This window comes from Azolla caroliniana, unplaced genomic scaffold, assembly GCF_043228905.1.
Source record: "Azolla caroliniana isolate FFs.n. ecotype wild unplaced genomic scaffold, voAzoCaro1.0.p SCAF_16, whole genome shotgun sequence".
NCBI lineage: Eukaryota > Viridiplantae > Streptophyta > Polypodiopsida > Salviniales > Salviniaceae > Azolla > Azolla caroliniana.
This window is the reverse complement of record NW_028230451.1, coordinates 2493690-2516162: the sequence shown is the minus strand read 5'-3', so window position 1 is coordinate 2516162 and position 22473 is coordinate 2493690. Positions and strand designations below refer to the sequence as shown.

General features: G+C 37.0%; 2 protein-coding genes across 3 annotated transcripts; one reads left to right on the top strand and one right to left on the bottom strand.

Annotated features, from left to right (window-relative positions):
* The first annotated feature begins 227 nt into the window (after window positions 1-227).
* On the top strand, window positions 228-11960 carry TTN1 (ARM repeat superfamily protein). The gene is made up of 17 exons (XM_087332123.1): window positions 228-447; window positions 875-1410; window positions 3583-3685; window positions 3772-3948; window positions 4618-4833; window positions 4930-5046; window positions 5355-5459; window positions 5713-5883; window positions 6042-6257; window positions 8115-8313; window positions 9030-9238; window positions 9520-9747; window positions 9831-10355; window positions 10442-10708; window positions 10856-10900; window positions 11138-11323; window positions 11636-11960. The coding sequence occupies exons 1-17, from the start codon at window positions 250-252 to the stop codon at window positions 11918-11920; spliced, it is 3783 nt and encodes a 1260-aa protein (XP_087188249.1). The 5' UTR covers window positions 228-249; the 3' UTR covers window positions 11921-11960.
* A 1575-nt stretch (window positions 11961-13535) lies between these two features.
* APC6 (anaphase promoting complex 6) lies at window positions 13536-20755 on the bottom strand. Of its 2 annotated transcripts, none has more exons than XM_087332534.1 (16): window positions 20490-20755; window positions 19780-19911; window positions 19082-19155; window positions 17359-17398; window positions 16608-16653; window positions 16444-16523; window positions 16176-16357; window positions 15938-16063; window positions 15106-15180; window positions 14887-15012; window positions 14739-14808; window positions 14543-14625; window positions 14353-14466; window positions 14159-14258; window positions 14029-14064; window positions 13536-13947 (listed from the first exon to the last, which is right to left on the bottom strand). In XM_087332534.1, exons 1-16 carry the CDS (start codon window positions 20727-20729, stop codon window positions 13828-13830), a joined length of 1644 nt encoding a protein of 547 aa, XP_087188660.1. In that variant the 5' UTR covers window positions 20730-20755; the 3' UTR covers window positions 13536-13827. The 2 variants fall into 2 exon arrangements, with proteins under 2 accessions (XP_087188660.1, XP_087188661.1); XM_087332535.1 differs by having other exon boundaries at window positions 20482-20633.
* Window positions 20756-22473: the final 1718 nt, after the last annotated feature.

Sequence of the window (22473 nt, the reverse complement as noted above, 5' to 3'; positions counted from 1 at the left end):
GGGTATTTCGGGAATAAAGAGAAAGTAGAGGGGGGTATTTCGGGAGATTTGAAAATAATACGATATTATTTATAATTCAAAAAAAATAACAAAAAATTATTTGCAGGCCTAGTGGCGCCCCTGCTACTACTACTTGCGCAGGATCGATCTCTCTGCAAGAAACGAAGAAGAAGAACCTGCCTTCTCCGACGCAGGCGACGATCGAGAGATCGATCTCAGGCAGAGGCAGCGGAAGATTGAAAGAGTGCCATGGCGGAATCATGTGAAGCTCCCCCCCCTCCACCCTTGGCGCTCTCAGAATCCGCAGACCCCGATGAGGACGAATGCTATGGTGCCCTCCAACGATCCTTCGTTCAGGAGTGGAAGGTTCTGGAAGCCCTCGTTCAATCCATGACCTCCTCTGCCGGCGACGTCGACATCGCTGAAATCAAGAAAGCGCAGAGAATCGTATGTCTTTCTTCTTTCCTTCCACTTCTCTTCGAATTCTTTCGAGACAAAGCTCTCGAAAAACGTAGTGTACTTCTTGTGTTTCTTGTTCACACACACACACACATAACTTCAGCAATTCGTATATTAAATATACAGTATTTCCTCAGTTTTTTGTTTTGTTTTTGCTTATGCATATATAATCCTTCATCCTACATTCTAAAAATCTGCACTTCTTTCCCCACCTACTCACCCCCCACCACACGCATATCTTCATCAACGCAAAATCTTACATCGTACAGTTTGTTTCTGGATTTGTTGTTTATGTATCAACCTTAAAACTTGATCACAAATTTTTAATTTTCTGATTTTTTTGTCATCATTTTGGGTGTATAAAAATCCCAAAGCACAAATTCACTTCCCCAAAATGATTTTGGATTCTGTGCAGTTGGAAAAGTATCAAGAGCAAGGCCAGCTGTTGGAGCCTCATTTAGAGAGCATGGTATGCCCATTAATGGAAATCTTGCATAAACAAGCCACAGGGAGCCCTAGAATGGATGTGGTAAAGAAAGTTTGCAGCATAATCTATACATTAGTAACAGTTTGTGGATACAAGATAGTTTTCAAGTTCTTTCCACATCAAGCTTCTCATTTGGAGCTTGCTGTTTCACTCTTGCAAGGATGCCATGATGAAATGGAACAAACAAGCATCCTCCGAGAAGAAAGCACTGGGCAATGGGAGACTAAATGTTGTCTTCTTTTGTGGCTTTCTATGCTAGTTTTGATTCCTTTCGATATAGCATCTGTTGATACTACACTTGCCAATTCTGATTACATGGTTGCAAACAACGAGATTCCTCTTGTCAATAAAATACTTGCATTGTGCAAAGAATACCTTGCCAGCCCTGGTCCGATGCGTGAGATGGCTGGAGTTCTTCTTTCGCGGCTCTTAACACGCCCAGACATGCGACCAACCCTTCAGAGGTGACTATTGTAGGTTTGCTCAAAAGATCTGAAATATCCTTGATTTTTTCTTTATTTCCGCAAATGCCCCGAGTTTTCATTATTTCCCCAACCACACTTGGTCAATCACATAAGAGCATTTTAATGTGCTATTTCAGCAATGATTGGTTTAATTCATCCCCCATTCTCTCTCTCTCTACAGAGTTAACAAAGGGAGTTGGTAGAAATGATGATAAGTCAGCAGCATTTGGGGAAATAAAGAAAAATGCAGGAGTATTTCAGAAATTTCCCCTTATACAAATAAATTTTTATTTCTTGTTTCATAGTGCCAACAGTCTAATTTGTTGTGTATACTTTATTGTCTAGGACAATATGTGTTGAACTTATGTATAACCTTCATGAATAAACTCTAGGTGAGTGTAGCAGGATTTAACTAAGTTGATATCAATGCAAGGAAATAACTTTATATTCATTTATCATAGCACCATGATGGAAAATATCTTTTAATAAGTTAAGTTACAAAGTGAACAATGACAGTTACCTGCAGAGCTATGGAATATAAACCAACTGAGCAAGTTGGCAAGACATCTCTATGCCAAAAGATATTAATGCCGCATAAAATACTTTTGTGGGTTCTAATTGCACAGTGAAGTTTCCCTTCAGTTATACAATTGCATTACTAAACAGAGTGCAGACGTTTACATTGGTCTAGAACAAACATGACAGAGCCATGGAAAATAAACCAAGTGAATGAGTTGGCAAGAAATCTAAATTGCAAGAGATTCAAATACCTCATAAATTAGTTTTTGTGGATTCTAACTGCACAGTGAGGTTTCCCTCCAGTATATATTGTACTACTAAACAGAGTGCAACGGTTTACATTGGTGTAGAACATGAGAGACCAATGGAAAATATACCAACTGAGTGAGTTGGCAAGACATCTCAATGCCAAGAGATTGTAATACTTCATAAATTACTTTGTGTGGGTTCTAACTGCACAATGAGGTTTCCCTCTAGTTATACAATTGTATACCTGAACAGAAGGCAAAGGTTTACATTGGTCTAGGACATGAGTGGTATACCCTTGCTTTGTCATGATATTTGGAATATTCATAAATTCTTGCATTGCTTGATAAAGTGACAATGAATGAGATGAAATAGGTCTTTGCTTAAAGACAATGTGCATTCTTATGGAGATTCCTAAATGAGTTATTGTTTATAGGAGTAACACTTCAATTTCAAAGTATTTCACTTGCTACCTTAAGGAGACGTTGATGTGTTGAGAAATTCATGAAAACTATAATTCATTTGTATTCCTCACTTATAACTACATTTCCTTTGACTGTATGGTTGCATGTATTCAGTTTGACTTTTATATATCCTTTTTTCATGTTTAGCTTTTGAGCTCAATCGAGCATAGATGACTCGAAAACTTATTAACTCCTGTTATGATATTTTGGATTCATTGTAGTTCCATTTTTCTTTGAGGAAATCTTTAAATTCTTGCTATACTTCACACAATATTGAAGAGCACATCTGTGTTATTGTTTACACTCCGTGAAAAATTGAGGGATTTATACATTAGGAATCTTAAGGTCAATACACGAAGAATTGATATTATATGCATTTTGAGTTAATATCTGGCAATGTCAATTTGCAATAGCATATTATTTTGTGATAGTTATCATGTATCCTTCAGAATTTTCCAGCCTAGTATAGTCCCTATTTTCCTCTATATAGACGAATCAATCTTACCTTTCTCATCTTCCTAGACACAGTGGAATGGCTAATGCAACTTGGAACTTTTAACCTCGTCTTACTAATGTCCCGACTTGTATATAGATGCCATTTCTTCTTCAAAGTCTCATATTTTGTTGCACAATATCCACAACTGAGACGAGCATGATTTATGGTAATGTTGACCAACAATACAGTAAATTATTTAATAAATTACAAGTTTCATGTCACTGTGCACTGGCAGGCCTCGTGAGACATAGAATCTAATTAGGGAATGCTGATAATATTTCAGTTCGAATTAGTAAAGCCTTGGTTCTGGATGTACTTGTGGTGACATTTTCCTATCATTATAATTCTGTTAACATTTCTGTGGTCAAACCATATATTATATTGAAGTTGGATATGCACTGCTGGAACTGATTAATAATAATTTTTGTTGTGGACTTTTTCTCACAGATTCATGATGTGGACTCAAGATGAAATTTCATCAGCCTTAGGGAATAGTGCCGGAGTTTTTCTGGCACCAGGTATAATGGGAGCAATTGCAGCAATTTTTAAGGTTAGTGGTTGGTTGGCTGTTAACTCGATCTTGCTTAGATATTTTGTTTATTGCCTTGTGTTACATGCTTATTTCTTTTATTTCAGATCGGAAGTCGTGACATTTTACAACCTGTCACAGCAATAGCTTTAGATGAAACAAACCAGCTTTCCAAGTCTTCTATTGCATCTCAAAGTTTGCTTTTACGGAAGTTTCTGGTCAAGCTAATACAACGTATTGGGCTTGTATATCTGTCCCCCAGGTCAACAGCATGGCGTTATAAGGTAGAACTACTTTTGCAGATGATGTTTAATATCTTTGCTTGGTTGTATCTTGCTGTTTTGTCTTTGGAGATTATGGTACACCCTGCTGGCCAGACATTTTATGATCGATTATGGTATGGCTTTAGTTTCCTGATAGGTGCACACCCCCTTATATGTCTTGAATCCCTTGCCAGACCTAGTGATTTGTACCCATCCTTGTATGTCTTGAGAGTCACAGTGCCTCAGTTTGGTACTCTCCCCTCTGTTTTCTTTCTCCTTGAACAAAGCTGTCTTTCTCCAGTCAGTTGGTCATCGTGGTTTAACCCCAATTCTCTGTATTCACTGCTGCTGCTCTTCCTCTCCTCACTACCATCTGCTTTTTTCGAATCATCGCAAGGGCCTGGGAGATCAGACTCTTGAATTGTCACTTGGCCTCCACAGAGAACAGCTACCTCTTTGTCGGCGTCATGCATCTCTTGATCTCTTTGCGTTTCTGCTCATCAACTGTTGTTTGAGGACGGGGTCCTTGCAATCCATTGCTCGGTCTAGTAGTGCAGAAACAATTTCCCATTTTCTGCTATAAAAATAAATGAAATGAAAGATAAAACTCAAAGTAATGAACTTGGGTGTAGAATTTTATCAATTGAAGTCAATCATTATCCCATTGAGATGCTTGAATTCTTGTCATAGGGAGCTGATAGCATGATAACACAAAATCTTTCAGTGGGACTAGAGCGTCAACATGGTCATCCACAATTACTATCATTAAATTTGCCTGTTACTAGTTCAAAGGATGTAGAGATCAGCACAAATGAAATGGATCAAGCTACTGAGGAAGAAAACTTTGATGTACCAGAGCAAGTGGAGGACATTATTGAGCATTTATTAGCGAGCTTAAAAGATAAGGTTGAAACAAATGGAGTATATTGGTTTCCTAAGAGTTGCATATAAACTCTAAATTCTACTTGTTTATGGATTTTGGGATTTTAAAAAAAATTTCAGGATACAATTGTTAGGTGGTCTGCAGCGAAGGGCATTGGTCGCATAACAGGGAGGCTCACCTCCAGTCTAGGAGATGAAGTGGTTGGTTCTGTTTTAGAACTTCTCAACCCAATACAGGTTGAAGCCACAAGCTAATTACTTTCAGCGCACAACTTTTTACTTTATTTTATTTTTGTAGATTGGATAATCAACTTCTATTTGTTGTACTTTATCTTAATTGAGTATATCTATGATATACAGTTCTGATTGAGTTACATGCATGTTTGAACACATTACTACTCAAGGTTCTTAGGGCACACATGTGCACACATAAGTTGCATTAAATCAAGTGGGAAATTATAGTTCTCTAAGCACGCACACATATACATTTAAAGTCATATGGAAAGAAAGATATATGGAGAGAGAGAACTGCTGATTGTATGTAGGGGGATGGAGCATGGCATGGAGGATGCTTAGCATTAGCTGAGCTTGCTCGTAGAGGTCTCTTAATCCCCAATCGTCTTCCTGAAGTCGTGCCTTTGATTGTGGAGGTATGTCTCTAAGTACATTTCTGTGCACTCATTTTAGCTTAACAAATTTGAATTTGAATTATATTATTATAATAGCATTGAATGAACACATGGTTAATAGCATAAACCACAAGTAAGACTAGAAATTTTATAATATGTATGCAAAGATGAGGTATTACAACAATACAAGGAGGATACAAAAATTGCAAAATCAAAATTTCACATGATTAGTAAACCCATCTGAACATTTATTGTCTGATTTGTTGCAATGAAGGCTCTTCATTATGATGTTAGACGGGGTTCACACAGTATTGGGGCACATGTTCGAGATGCTGCAGCTTATGTATGCTGGGCTTTTGCACGTGCATATACGCCCATTCTTATGAAGGAGCACTTCCAAACATTGGCCCCAGCTTTACTTACTGTTGCTTGTTATGATAGGGAGGTATGTTATATTATGACTAAGGTTGAACTCTGTAATACTCCTAAATTTTTCTTTAATGAAAATGTCAGGGATGTTTTAGGGTCTTTCTCTATGCCCAACAACAAAGATTATAGGTTCATGCCTACAGTTGTAATCATTATTAATTCTTTGTACCATAGGTGAACTGCAGGAGAGCAGCATCAGCTGCGTTTCAAGAGAATGTTGGAAGGCAAGGAGATTATCCTCATGGCATAGATCTTGTAAATGCCACCGATTACTTCTCCCTTGCATCACGATCCACTGCATATTGCTCTGTTGCTGTTTATGTGGCCCAATTTGAGGAGTACAGAATACCGATGGTCAAGGAGCTTTTAAATAGCAAGATCCGCCACTGGGTATGCTTTCTGACTGATATCAGCTTGGTCATTTTTTCACTACATAGGTGATTAATTTTGTAAGATTCTGTTAATGGCGCAGGATATATATCTTTCTCAGCTAGATAACAGGTCTTGTGTATTATCATAGTAATATGCATATCAACTTATGGAGTGTTGCATATGTTGATTAAATGACCTTTCAAATATTGCATTAGTTCTTTTCCCCAACTGGTTGTTGTGATATGAATTTTAATGGAGGACAAGTTCTAGCCCAATGGACTATTGTTGGGCATGTATCCCCATATTTCCTGACCTGCATTTTTCTGTGTCAATTCATCATTTGCAGGCACAACTATAATAATCTCTCTTAAAAGACGTTAATATATCTTTCTTTCTCTCTCTCTCTCTCTCTCTCTATATATATATATATATATATAATGTATATATATCTATATATATATGTCAAAACTATAATTAGTTTTATACAATCTTTATATTGATTTGGCATGGTCCATAGGTATTCCATGGGGTAAAAATATGAATTTCTTTCTTTCTATTCTCTCTCTAGTAGGGGCCTATAGGTATGTGATTAAGTTAATAAACCTGCTAGCATACCATTTGCCATTAACATTAAGCTCGCTCTAAGCCACAGAAGCTAATTAAAATTTTGTTGCTAGTATCGAGTTGGACAACATACTGAGACTGGTAGTTAGATATGTTTATACTATGCAACATGAAGATGGTGGAGACAGAAGATCACATTGTCGTCAACTGCCCATCAACTGCCCATACCATTTCCAGTCTTCTTCAAAAATTGTGAGTCCCCAAGTTTTAGCAGAATATAGACTTAGGCATTGGGGCGTATCTTGTGTAAGAGGAGAGAGAGCTAGATTTGTATTGTATTTTGGTCCTTTGGGTATATTTTTTTATATAATATATACCCAAAGGGTATCTTGTGTAAGAGGAGAGAGAGCTAGATTACAACAATGGTTTTATGCGTGTATTTCTCCCCTTTGTCTTCTGTGAGTAGTGGCTCTTGTGGCCTCGCTCCCAATTCGTTATCCCTGTTTGGTTATTTTCCATTTTATTTATGTTTCATTTACGGTATGGAAGAGTTGCTTTTCTTCATTTAATTTCCCTGTATCAGATTTCACATAGATGCAATTTCTTGGTCTAATAGTTCATTTTGGCCTTCAAAGAGGTTAATATTTTATTTCAGTTCGTTTTCTCTCTCATCAGAGATGTATGGGGCTGTTTCTACTGGAGATCCATAGATTTAGAGTCTCTCCTGAGTAATAGAAAGCCAGCAGATCCTGCAAAAAGGCAGATGGTACACTTCTTTAGAAAACCTTGCCAAGAAGCCTCAGAGCAAGTTTAAGTCGCACCTCGTAAGGGATATTACTTAATCCAGCAGTTCATTTGGCTTGCTCCAGGCATCAGGCATGATCCTTACAGCGGTTCACCATGCAGGACATTGATGTCATATAGCATCATCCTTTGAGAGTGTTCATTTGCTGATCCTTTTATGTTCTCTACCACTCCTAAATATGTATTTACCAATATTGTACATCGTATCCTCTCCATTACGTGTATCACATCCTTGTTATTTAGGGAAGCTACATAATCTAGGTGCAATTTGTTTTTGCTTAATTTTTCCAGAATCCTCTGTAAGATTCACGTGGGTGTAACTTTTGGTCTCATAGGTTGCGTTAATCTATTGAAGATGTTAATATAACATTTCATCTCTCTTTCTCTCTCCTTTCCACCCCATCCATATTTTCTTTTATCGATTTTAATATCACATTTTATTTGACCGCTTACGTAGCATGAAACCTAATTGAAGGTCTTCTCTATTCTTGAATTGCATTTTTATAGGATAGAGGAATACGAGAACTTTCTGCAGTGGCACTTGCACTAATAGCGAAGTATGATCTTGTGTACTTTGGAGGTTATGTATTGGAGAAATTGCTCTCATGGATTGTTTCAGCGGATTTAAATCTTCGACATGGTGCAACTCTGGGTTGTGCAGAATTGATTCTAGCATTAAAGAATAATGGTTTCACCTTTCCACAAGGTTATATTCACTAAACAAGCATGTTAAAAGTTTATGAACTTGTTCATTGGGAGTCATTGGCTTGACATCTATCTATGTGTGAATATGATCATTTCTAAATGTTTGACATTTACATATACAGGTATATAAAATATATGCACACACACACATACATATATACATACGTATTATGTATAAAGATTTCTCAAAGTGGATAGACATATATGATGGATGATTCTGCAGACTCTCTACGTCCATCTGTAGGACCCTTGGGCTTCATCTAGACTTGCAAGTACTTCTAAGTTTCCTGTGAGACTCTTCTAAGTGAAGGGTCCCCAACTATGTGTCATTAGTGAGGTTGATCATGATATTTATCCTAGACTTTGTTCATGTATCCTCATTTTCTCTCATATCGGCTCAGCTTTCCATAAAATGACTGTCAGCTTTTCCTAGTCTACTGCTAGATTGCATATACAATCACCTAAAGAAACATTTAAAAGTTCTGAACACATGCATCTCCTTACATTCCTCACTTGGGCTACTGAATGTGATTCAAGACTTTGGCCAACAGAGACTGTGGGTTGGAAACAATGAAATATTTTGAAACATGCAGAAGTAATGCAGTTGGGAAACTTCCCTCTGAGAGCAATTCAATTAGGGATGTAATACATGACTCCTTGTAGGGACTGCATATTTTATTATTTGTGTTTTCAACTTGGAAGCTTTGACCTGTGCAGAGAAACAAATTGCACTGGCTGATGTTGTGCCTGCAATAGAGAAAGCTCGTTTGTACCGCGGGAAAGGTGGTGAGATAATGCGTGGAGCAGTGTCACGATTCATTGAATGTGAATCGTTAGCACAGATTCCTCTGCAATTGAGCTCACAAAGAAAAAGTATCCTTGATACCATCAACGAGAATTTGAGACATCCGAATTCTCAGATCCAGGTAAACTCTTCTCTGCTTTTATTAATGCTCTTTGTATATTTTGCTTCACTGGAGAAATGGACCAATCATTATTCGAAGAACTTCTCTGTAATGTTACATATGATGTTCTGTAATTTATTTTTACATCTGTAATGCATCCTTTGGAATGCATCTTAGTAGTTTCATCATATAAATGTTGATTTTATGAAGTACTTGTGCAGACCACGTGCTGTATACACATTATGATTCAAGGTTGATCAGATTGTTAAAAATCTTAGGGATTTTATATTTCTTCTTACCAGGAACTTGCAGTAGGCGCACTCAAAGCTTTCATAGATGGATATATGCTACCAGCTAAGGCAGCCAATATTGAACGAGTCACATGGAAGCACCTGCAGATTCTGCAGACAGATGCTAATGTGGCTGCTAAGCGTGGTTCTGCTCTTGCTTTGAGTGCTTTGCCCTCTGACTTTCTACTGCCCTATTGGAAAAATGTCATCGATTCCCTTTGCTATGCAATTCATGTTGAGGTTGTGGCATATGCCTCTGAATCTATTGGAGATTTCAGGTTAAACAGTCTTTGTCAATGTTGTAAAGCTTATTAAATTTGCAGGAGAATCTAGAGGAGAGGGATGCAGAGACCCGTGTTAATGCTGTGCGTGGACTGGTAGCTGTATGCAAGACATTGTATGAAGCGGATTTAGATGTTTGGGCGTCTCCTATGGAAGGTGTTGCATCACTGAAGGCAGTTCTGAAAGAGCAGGTTATGGAGTCTCTTTTTGAGGCTCTCGATGATTATGCAGTTGATAACAGGGGAGATGTGGGGTCATGGGTTAGAGAGGCTGCCATAGTGGGACTTGAAGAATGTGTTGTACTGCTATCCAAGAGTATGCCCATTGGTAGAAATCTTTTAACAGAGGAAAGACAAGAAGACAATGTTACATTTGATTCTAATTTAGCAGTAAGGGTAGTTGGGAGTTTAGTAAAACAGGCACTAGAGAAAATAAATCGTGTTCGAGATATTGCTGGGAAGACTATTCAAAAGATTCTTTATAACAAGATGGTAGACGTACCTTGTATACCTCACAAACAGGAACTGCAACATTTGATACCTGATGATGCAATGATCAATTGGGGAGTATGTGAGCTTAACCTTTTGAGATTATCATATATAGTCTATTTTCTTGAAGTTGCAACATTTGAATACTGATTTTCCTCTTGTAGGCACCTGATGATGCATTTCCAAGACTTGTGCCATTGCTACAATTTTCAACTTACCGATTATATGTTATGTCAGGCTTGGTAGTTTCTGTAGGAGGTCTTACTGATTCCTTAGGCAAAATGTCCTTGAATTGCCTTCTGAATTTTCTTCAAGGAGATGCCAGTTCTGCTGTGGAAGAGTCCAGCAAAAATGATTGGCTTGGAGTAATCATTACTTCCATCATCAAGCAATATGCTGGCAATGACAGAGTTATTACACCCACATTTAAGGTAATCTATTCACTACAATATGATCTTGTTGTTGTATAAGGTGTTAATGAATGAGTGATTGAAGTTGAGAATCATTTTCACTCTTTTTCCTTGGTTTTCCATGTGCTGTTGTATATTTCCTAAGAATTTTCATTTGCCTGTCTGTAGACTATTGACCTTCTATATGGGAAAGGGGTGTTCTCCAGCAATCAGGCGAGTGACATTATTATTCAGTGCTTTTGTGTCATATTGGTTATTGGTTTATGAGAATTTGAAGTAAATACTAGAAAATAATGATATGAATGTGAAAGTTATGAACCAGGTTTTACCTCAGAAACAGAAATTTGTTTGTTAATGTTCTAATCCTTAATATGTGGGACAATATTTGAATAGAATTTAACATTCTAATATAAAGTCAATCAGTTAATGCTCATTCTATTCTAAATCCAGATTATGCGACCTGCTTGTGTATTTGATATCCTAACGTCAGTGAAGAATGAGATCAAAGCATCGAAGGATGTTGTAAAAATCATAAGTGGAATTAATGTGCTTGCTCACTTGGCATCAATGCCTGAACCAGTGGGAAAGGAATCTCTTTCTCAGCTCTTGGGGTTGTTAGGACATCGATACCCAAAGGTAAATAAAATTAGTCTGAAATTACTCATTCGAATTTATTAAGAAAACCCAAAGTTGGCTTGGAAGTTACTGTATGTACCATTATTATATGAAGACATAATTAATTCTGAATTGTCAGTATTTGGCCTTGAAGATCACAACATCAATTGTGTTTAACATCATTTGACCGAATGATTCATTCAAATTTGTTAAGGGAACTCAAATGTCAGCCTGAAGCTGAGAATAGACGGGCTTTGAGTAGCATAATCCATTGACTATTATTGAAATATAGTTCTGAATGTTGGCATTGTTTTGAATCATGCTTTCCTGAAGGTAAGGAAAGTATGTGCAGAGCAACTGTACTTGGTGATACTTCAGAAGGGTGAGGAACTGGTGGCTCCCTGTGATCTGGATTGTGCTGAAGAGCTAATCAGTGAGACAATCTGGGATGGACCTATGGAGAACACTAGGAATGAAAGGGAAAAGCTGGCGGCTCTATTGAATGTGCAAATTGGACCAATTTCTTATGCATTGACTCATGATACACACATCATCAAGTCAGTTGCTCGCGATGAAAATGCTTCCTATGCTGCGTTATTGAGAGAGTTTAGTTCATAACATTTTCAATCTTGAGAAATTACGTCTCTTGCCCTCACAAGTCTGCTGGCATATAAACACAAAATATTCATCAAGATAAAAAATTCTCAAATTCACAGCCAGAAATATTCATCAAGAAATTTTGCAACATTGTTTTAAATTTCATATGAAGCTTGTCAATGAAAGTGTTTAATCCAATTGATCTTTTTGTGCGTCCCCAACTCAAGATTAATGATCTTCAATCAATTTTTGTGAGTTTGGTTTAGCCAAAATATCTCAATACATGTCTTGGTACTCACCTCTCAAATACAATATTTGCTCAAATTATGACAATGACCATAGCTCACTTTTCAGACCTCCCTCCATGAAGACACTAAGTAGTGAGGTTCCTCCCTTCCCTCCAACCAATTCCTTTACAAACAGAAAAAGGCAAATTTTCATATTCTTGTAGTAGGAATAAGTGTATAATGGAATCAAAACCAATACCTAAAAGAAGCTCACAGAAGCCTTGGGAAGAAATAACAAGGAATACTAGGTGTAAGCATTGAAATTGTTCAGGTCTCCAACTACGATCCCACATATGTGCAAGTCAAGTAATAAATATAACCAAAACACTATCCAGAGAGAGCCACTCTTTGATTTGCATTATGAAACCACTAATCTGGAGTGGATACTACACCATTTGCTCAATGTTGATGGGCAGATTTTTGGTTGTAATTGCATAATTTTGTTTTGAACTGAGGAATTTTCTTTTTAGGAGTCGATTCAAACCACCAAGTGAACTATGCTTCTCTTAGTGATTGGAGATTGTATTCAACGCACTTTGTGGGACATTCAGTAAAATTTTGCCATCAGGGTATTAATCTTCATCTCATCAATCAGAATGAAGCATCATGTTCATCAACCACCATGTACACTTCGTGGGACATTCAGTAAAATCTTGCCATCATCTCATTGATCAGGATGAAGCATCATGCTCATCAACCACCATGTACACTTTGTGGGACATTCAGTAAAATTTTGCCATCTTCATCTCATCGATCAGGATGAAGCATCATGTTCATCAACCACGATGTACACTTAGTGGGACATTCAGTAAAATTTTGACATCAAGGTATTAATCTTCACCTCACCGATCAGGATGAAACATTATGTTCATCAACCATGTACACTTTGTGGGACATTCAGTAAAATTTTGCCATCAAGGTATTAAACTTCATCTCATCGATCAGGATGAAGCATCATGTTCATCAACCACCATGAACGTAGTATAAAGACATGCAAGAGATAAATATCACAGCTTCACATGCTGATTGACACTGAATAATTTGACAAGTATGAAGTATAAATGTCATGCGAATTCCAGCCAAGAAGGTTAAGCATGTGTATGGAAGACACTAATACAATGAACTAAACCTGACTTCCCATTTTTCAATGTGATCATTTGGAAAAGTACCTTTGCTATATCCTGCAGGATCATCTACAAAGGACATTGAGATTATCAAAACAAAGATCCATCCATTACACAAGTCAAGTATTTCACAATATCATATTAAAAAGCAGATCAACCTTGTCTTCATTTTCGAACACTTCGAAGTCTCATGACATTGCTACATGAATTCAGACCTGCTCGATCGACATAATAATACAAGCTTCCAGGAGCTGAATACTTTTTATTATGAGCAAGAATTACACGAGTTTACATTCCCCTTCATTAAATTCAGCTATAAGGTTCACACAATGACTATTCAAACTAGCATTGGCCTAAAAGATATGAACCCAGAGCTTTCTACCGAAGGATATCTCTATCATGCAGCTGTGCATGGTACAGGGTGCAAGTTAGTGGCCTAACAACAAACCAGACTAAATTCTTGTGCTCATTAGATCTTTTCACAATGGCATTAAGATAATTGCTGCATTTAAATATTTCAGGACACAGCCTTTACAGTGTGTGGCTCCCGAACACTAGACATGTGAGAACACTCTTCAATGACGGCACTTGTAAGCATTTCCGCCGTAAATGTATCATCAGGCTTGAACCCAAGTGCCTGTTAAATATCATTTTAAGATTTCTTAATTTTTACCGAGAGAGTATCTTTATGTATAAAGCATAGTAACCAGTTTTTCACCTTGTGGTAATATTCTATTGCTACAGCAGTGTTTCCCTACAATATATTTGAACAAACAAATGTGTTAATCATCAATGAAAGCTATCAATTTCCAAGTAAAAATACACAAAAAAACTCAATAACAATTTACTTGCAAATGGTGAGTAAACCCAAGGGCGGCATAGGTTCCGGCTCCTCTTGAGCACAGGGCCAAGGCTTTTTCATAGAAATTTATTGCCTCTGCATAGAACCTGTTTTGTTTACAGAACAATGAATTAGTACACACCAAACAGAGCTAAAAAAAACTTTTAATCTTGACTCAAACAAAGGCAAAGGTTTCCATACATTAGCTTACGCAATGAATGCGCCAAGTTGACAACAGTAGGTTCCCAAGCATCAGTGAGGGGAAGAGGAACCAATCGTAAAGTTTTTCGAAAATTGCGAACAGCTGTTTCATAACTGTGTTGGAATCATTATTATAAGAATGTACACTAAGAACTATGTAATAAATTGCATAACATCACTTGTTCCCTACTCTTTGTTCCTATAAGCCATTACACCCATTTCATTGAATATTAGTGGATCCGTGGGACATATTCGCCTTGCATTGCTAAAGAACTGCAGATTTCCAGTTTTATCTAGTTAAATTGGGAATTCAGAGGCAAAACATGCCTGAATATACAAGTACATTCATACATAGCAACATAAGATCAGTTTCATTGAGAACGCACCTGGTGTGCAAGATTAAGATTATTTGTTCTTAGGTACTCCATTCCAATGCAGAGGACAGGGAGATGGCATCTGTACAGCTTAAGAAAATTAGATTGAATATATAATAGTTTATCATGGTACTAAAAGCCTTTCAGCATAGTAACTGACCCTGCAAAGAGACGTGCAGCAGTTCGGTATGCAGCCATTGCTTGATCACTCTCATCTTGAGCAGCATATGCATGTCCAAAACCAATCCATGCAGAAGCAAAAGCACCATCTAAGGTGGTGGCCTTACTGCAAAGAAGTTGTTCCATAGATACCAACACAGATCAATGAGAACTCACAGTTGAATTAACATTGACAAAACGTTTTATAACAGATTAATACCAAAAATAGCGCCGTGCGTGATCAAATTGACGAATGCAAAGATAATAGCACCCGACTGCAAACCATGATAAAGCCCTGTATATCCAGATAAGATGGTTATGCCTCATGTTATACACCTGAATGAATAATGAACTCAAATAATTTCAGAAACATCTTCATTGACTTGATAATCATTTTTCTGTGTATGTGTCTGTCGAATGAAGAGACTATATCTATATGTTGGAAATCTTTGTATAATTGAGGCCAGAGGATCTACTCTTAAAGGGACTAGGAGAAATGACAACACTTTCATCTGCCCTTCAATCTCATTACAGTAAAACTTGGTAGGAAATGGGCTAGTAAAGGCCTTGCAATCTCAATATGATGGTGAAATTATAAGGCTTTAAGATTTACAGCCTTTAGGTCGTTGGTTAAACTTTGTCTGTGTCACATTCATGATAGTGTATTTGTAGATCATAAGCTTTATAAACTTTGAGCCAGGGTTTAAAATTCTAAAGAAATCAGACTATCATACATTAACTGTAGATAGCAATCAGAGTTTTACATCAGAAAATTAATAGTTGCAAACACTTTTGTCCTAAAACATGGCTTTAATATTTCAGCTACCTACAATCCAAGTGTTGAAAATCATAGAGACAAGGCATAAACCTGGAAAACCTCAGTAAAAATCTATGCCCATCATTCAAGTGAATATACATCGATCGCAAAAAATTGCAAGTATAAATATGTACACCAACAATACTAATGTCTCTGTCACTATTCTGGGAGTAGAGGATGGCAGTAATTATTATGCTTCCTGTACAAATTTTAAATTTACATCTCTGAAGCTTACTTTAATGGATATTCCTGAACCAGATCGTGCGCCTTCAAAAATAGCTCATTTTTCCGCCCGAGCTCAACAGCTGAAGCTAAATGCATTGGCATACACTTTAAATGATAAGGGTCGGTTTCTAATAGCCTGATTCAAATGAAGGAAAACAGAAATGTTAGTCTGCAAGTTATATGCTTGCTTATGAATAGCACAGTATATCTTTAAATACACTGATATGCAATAATGTACATGAACTTACATTTTTGTTGTTTCATAACACTTTTGGTACTCTCCAAGATGGTAATAATAGTCTGATTTGCAGGCCACCAAATCCGAATTATCCTTCAATGAGCACACGACTACATCCCCATCTAAACCTGAGTCAAATGGCTCCTTTTCTAACTCAGAAAACTTGGACTCCATTGCACCAGATTGATCATACTATCCTTGACAGTGATAAGAATACAAAATCAAATTCTATTGTATCATTTAAAAAGTAATTCTCATTCCAGTTCAAGATATCTAACCTTCTTCAAATTGCAAGAATATAATAGATACAACCAGTGATCCTCTTCTTCAAACTTGAGAGATGACAGTAGATTTGTTTCTAGCAGCCAGAATCAGAATAATAAACATTACATGTTTCACTCCAATATACATTCGAAAATTCCAGCAGATGTCAAGAAAGTACCTTCATCACTAGTCAACATGTGATTTTCAATAAGACGTTCAAATGCCTGCTTTAAGCAATGAAAATTATCAAAGAATGCCAGTAAATGAAATGATCTTAAAGCATTATATAGAAACTGAGAAAGAGTGTCAACAAATGAGAGGCAAATTAAATTTTAGATCCAATATTTGATACTTTTTACACAGGTAAGGAAACATTTTTGTTTCCTTGAGCTGGATTAATTTTTTTAATAATCTGAGCATAGAAGCAAACAAAAAATCCAGCTGAGAACTCTCTATAAGGAACCAACACCCAACTCTCTACCTAAAGCCTGCTACAGTCAAACCATACTATTCATTTTTCTTTTAGAAGGATCACGTACATTCTTGTTTTATACAACTTTTGTTGCCTAACCCCATCCCCTAACCTACTTTACATTGCTTGACTCCATCCATCTCATTGAGTATCAGAGAATACAGAGCATACATTTTGTAAAGAATGTAATTAAGTGTTTTCAAGATGATGCATTGAACTCAATAAATTATATTATCCACATTCATTTTAAAAGGAATGTCTACATCCATTTAAGACAATAATACAGAATCCAGCTCATATATGGAGAATACAACCCCTCCATGATTGTTTGTTTATATATGATCATAGAAGATAATGCCTTCATACGTGTTTCTGAATAAGGATCCTAGATAGTTCTACAGATAAATTGTTAAACTATTAACAATTACACTCTGGAATTATTTGAAAAATCTCATACCTCATAGCAATACGGATCCGTCTTTAACGCAGCTTGATACCTACAAAGTCAAAAGAAATTCAAGACATGTGACCAAAACTCTGTCTATCATTTCTCGTAAACATGTTCCACTATTAAACAGCACTAATATACAGAATCAAAGGATCACTGACAATATATAAGACCTTGTACAAGGTTTCAATTGTCACTGGTAGATTGATGTATTGATTGTGGTGAACCAGAGAACAATAAACAGGCCCAGAGAAATGTACAGAGAATAATTGTTAAAACTAGAAACCTTTCAAATCACATCAAACTTTACTAGATGATGACCCAGACAACTTTACTACCAAAACTACACATATTTGGGTTCCATCACTGTGACTCATGGCATATCCTCCTGCCTTGCAAACCCTAACTTCATACTTTCTGTACATGAAACGCGAGCTCATTTATGCATGTGCATGTGCACATGTGATGTTAGAGCAAACTAACCAGGAATACAGATTACAAACGAAGTGCGTCCCATTTTACTTTTTATATAAATGCCCAACTTTTGCTTATGCAGCACCACATTTCAATACAGCACTTTAGAAATTTCAGACATAATTTTATAAAGCTTATACATCTATATACTCCAGGAAAGCCTGGTACAAGCATAGTCATCACCAATGAAGAGAACATAACCACGTGATTTGTTTGTTCATACTAGGAACTCCTCCAACTTTTGAAACCAACTGTTTCAATCTAATTTAGAAAAAGTCAGTGTCCAATCCTTACTAGTCCATAATGCAACATGCAGCAATACTTACCACCGCAGGTAACCTGTAATTGTGTGAGTCAAGTTATCATGAATTCAATGCACAGATGAGAGTGGGGAAAAAAATAATGAAATATGCTTAGAAATGCAGGATATAACATGTTACGAACAGGTCAAACTGCAGTAAGATTATTTTTACAAACCATAGAAGCAATTAACAGTGGATATATAAATACTCTCCCAAAACATCACATAATTATGGATCGCATGGAGAATTTATACATCTATATTGATGCAATACCAGGAATTCCAGAAATCAGCTATAAATGATATCGAAATTGATTATATGGATACATTCAATAGAGAAAGGAATTAATTTGTAAAACACAAGTGAGACCATACTAAAATCAGCATGTACATTGAGATCATTAAAAAACCCCAATTTTTCAGTTATGCTACAGCAGTTTTTGTATTGTAAAACTTTCGTAAAATAAAGATATAGAACGTACTTAAACTTGAAGAGCAAAGATAGACCTATAGCAAAGCTCACATGAGAAAGAACAAAAATATAGAATTTGATTGTGGAATTCAATAAATGGCATGCAGAACGTGCAATAATGACGATGACAAGGCCATCAAGATCCACATATTCAATTTGAACGAAACTCTTGATTTGAATAAGAGATCATTAAAAAAAACCACTTTTTCAGTTATGCTACAGCAGTTTTTGTATCGTAAAATAAAGATATAGACAGTAATTAAACTTTAAGAGCAAAGATAGGGCCAAAGTTCACATGAGAAAGAACGAAAATATAGAAATGGCATGCAGAGCTGCAATAATGACCATGGCCGGCACAAGGCCGTCAAGATCCGCATATTCAATTTGAATGAAACTCTTGATTTGAATAAACGATGGGTGTGTGGGAAAAAGTCTGTTTTAGTGCATCTTCTTAGAAGAATATTAGGGCTGAAGTACAAACTCACCATCGTACTGCTTGCACACGGTTCTCCAAAGCTTCAAATGCGCGACCTCGAAGCAGACAGATTGCTGCAGTTATCTGATCCAGGGTTTAATCTCTCTCTCCCTCCCTACCTACCTCTCTCCCTCTTCCTCTCACTTTAATTGATAATTTAGGAACCAGTACACCCTAACAGAACGCAAGCACTTAGTTATTGGGGAAAGCCTGAACAAGCGTCTAAGCTAATCTAGATTTACTCATCTAAGAATTATGGTCAAATTTTAACTAGAATGTGTCTGCAGGGTGGGAACTTGCCTTACAGATATACCTAGCAGAAATTGATAAAAAGGAATCCAGGTCTCACTATGGGGCCCTCACCACAAACGACCCGAATGATCTATGACCAATCTGACAAAAGACAAATGAAGTTTCATGATACAAGCTTCCTAGTGCCATGAATCATGTTTACTACCGGATGAATATCTTCCAATTTTGCCAACCGATCGTACTGTACAGGCACATAATTATAATGTTTGCTCAAATTATTTCAAGCAATTCATTAGTACAGCAAATAGCTAACGAATGAAGGACTATCATCCACTTTAACAATGAAAAATATTGGTTAATAAAAACCATACATCAAACATGTGATGATGTAAAGAGAATCTGGATTTTCCCACGTGACTCTAACAAGCAAGCAATAAGAAATCAATGTAGATTTACATTTATCTCTCGATCCTCTCCATCTTTTCCAGAGAACTCGCTGTCTTGGTCTTCCATGTGTACATTTCCATGTTCATCAACGTCACTCTCCCCGAGCATAAGCAAGCATTCATTCCACTCTTTGAGCTCTTCCTGATGCAAACCAACCCTACTTAATACCAGTCATGTTTATTTGCATACAATTCCTTATTTTTCTTTACTTTGTTTACTTGCATATATTCCTTACATCTTCAGTTTAACATTTGATTATTTCAGTTGAACATTATCACAACTTCAGTCTTGTTGAATTATACTTTTAGTTTAATGTTTAACCGCTTAAATTTGAATATTTTACAATACATCCATAAAACATTGCCTGCATATAACATTTCACAAGTTCAGTGGGCTTGTTGAAGCTTACTTAATTGCATACAACATTTATATTACTGCAGACTTGAGCCTTACATGCAGGCAATTCCTTACTACGGTTTACAATTTCTTGATGTCAATCTTGAACCCTACTTGTACATAATTTCGGGCTGTCAGTTTATCGTCTCATTATGTCAGTTTTGAAGATTACGTCAGTGTAACATTTCATTGATCAGCATACAACATTGTCATTATTTTAGTCTCTGTGCTTGTTTTTCTTGCAAACAAATTAGAAACAAAACATTACTTGAACAAAAGCATTTTTTGCAATACTTCAGTCTTGTTGAACCTTACTTGCATACCAGACATTTGGCCGCTAGATATCTGAATCTGAGATCAGCGGAAACAAGATTATGACTTTTGAGCAGATGCAGAGCTCTTCGACATTGTTTGTCGAGGAAAAGCGCCTGAGCGTGCATGTACAGATCCTGAGTGGAATTTACAGCCATGGTGACGAGCTTATCAGCGAAGAAAATTGCAGATGAGTACATGTGCTTGCTCAAGCAATCACGAACAGTCGCTCGAAGCTTCTCCAGCATCATAGCTTATGCTTATGCTTATGCTTATTCTTAGCTTCGCCAAGAAAGGAGCAATGGAAGGAGGATAATTCTGTAGCAGAAGGACGAGACGAAGATGAATGAGGAGAAGCCTGAGGTCTGAGATACTACTGTTCCTTTGGAGCCCGAACGAACCCTAAAGCCTAAAACCTGAGCAAACCAACGCAGAGAAACGAGAATAAGAAAAATTAAACAGTAGGGAAATTGGGAGGGAAAAAAACACAAGGGACCGAGGATTAGGGTTTCTCTTCAAATTTCAAAGTCAAGTCAAGTAACTGAACGGAAAGAGAGAGAGAGAGAGAGAGAGAGAGAGAGAGAGAGAGAGAGAAATTATATTATCATCTTCGTCTTCGGAGGTCAAATATGTATGACCTATGAAGAGAGAAACATGTCGAGTGGCGGGCGTGCGGGCGGCCTTCGGGTCCTTAACATATGTGCTCAATTCTAGTGAGTGTCCAATGATGGATGGCCCGGCCGGCCAGACAGCTTTGCTCTCGTTGTACCAATAGTATGTGCCCGCACCTCCTGGTGAAAAAATAATAAGAGCCTTGCTAGCTTGCTTGCGGATCTAGCACCTCTAACTCATTCACAAGCTTGATCTCCCCTCAACAGAGCATGAGCATAATTAATCTCTTGTAACCAAACCATGACCATGAGCAGCTCGTTTCCTAGATATCAACTTGCATAACCTCACATACATCGATGACCATTGATTATGCCCAACATATCCATTGAGATTTGACTATGGTGTGGACCCCTCTTCGCACGATTTGAAGATGAACGCGGACTCCAACTCCATTATTGGCGATCCAACATGGAATCAACAAATTCTCATTAAATATAACTAAATTATGATAGCAATGTGTAATCTGCACTTGGATTACTCTAAGTGAGTAACGTGTGCGGTATTGAGGATGCAACATCTTGAATTATAAAGAGGGAGTTATGATGTGACTAGAAGGCTATGAATGTTTATTGACCTAGTAGCCTAGTCAATCAATGATCAAGATGAGGCTTCACATTCTCCGTGGAAAGCAATGTCATATTGAGGTCATGTGGCTCATGAAAATCCTTAGAGATGCCAACATCTTGATAGAAGACTCGATATGACTCTATTGTGATAACCTTGGCAACATCCAACTGTCACGTACAAAGCACGATGATGTGAAATAACCCTAAATCCAAGAGAGAATTGCAACACAATACATTGATTTTTAATATATTTTAATTGACCGGTGCACAATAGATATATTAGCCAAAGTGCTTGTATTGTAGTAGACAAACTGGGACAATTTTCGGTGGCACAAAACCTAACTTGGTCTACTTTATCGACATAGCTTGATGGGGGTTGTCAAAACAATAAAATGTAATTCAAACTTGTTGATCAACATCATGATGCAAGAAAAACGAGCTTAAAGGAGTGTGTTGAGATGACAAGGCAATTGTCCACATTATTTGTAAATACATCAATGGTGGGACACATGCGTGCATTCTGAAGAGATTGAAGAAATAGAGTGCTTGCACAACATAATAGATTACATGCGTGTGTTGTGTGTGTGAGTGTGTGTAATATATATTTTAGGGAAAAGTACCAGGATACCCCTAAAAGTTTGTCTATTTACCAAAATGCCCCTGGAAGTTCTAAATTTACAAAAGTACCCCTATGTCCAAAAAAACAAACTTTATAAAGTAATTATACACTCAAATCTACAAGCCTTATTTACCATAA

Bases quoted from the DNA above. Each gene is read 5' to 3' on its own strand.
- APC6 (XM_087332534.1), bottom strand. From the start codon at position 20,729: ATGATGCTGGAGAAGCTTCGAGCGACTGTTCGTGATTGCTTGAGCAAG. The intron at 19,156-19,779 runs GTAAATCTACAT...ACCCTGGATCAG, and splicing joins GAGAGGATCGAGAGATAAAT to ATAACTGCAGCAATCTGTCT. The intron at 13,948-14,028 runs GTGAAAAACTGG...GATATTTAACAG, and splicing joins CAATAGAATATTACCACAAG to GCACTTGGGTTCAAGCCTGA.
- TTN1 (XM_087332123.1), top strand. From the start codon at position 250: ATGGCGGAATCATGTGAAGCTCCCCCCCCTCCACCCTTGGCGCTCTCA. The intron at 448-874 runs GTATGTCTTTCT...GATTCTGTGCAG, and splicing joins TCAAGAAAGCGCAGAGAATC to TTGGAAAAGTATCAAGAGCA. The intron at 5,460-5,712 runs GTATGTCTCTAA...GTTGCAATGAAG, and splicing joins TCGTGCCTTTGATTGTGGAG to GCTCTTCATTATGATGTTAG.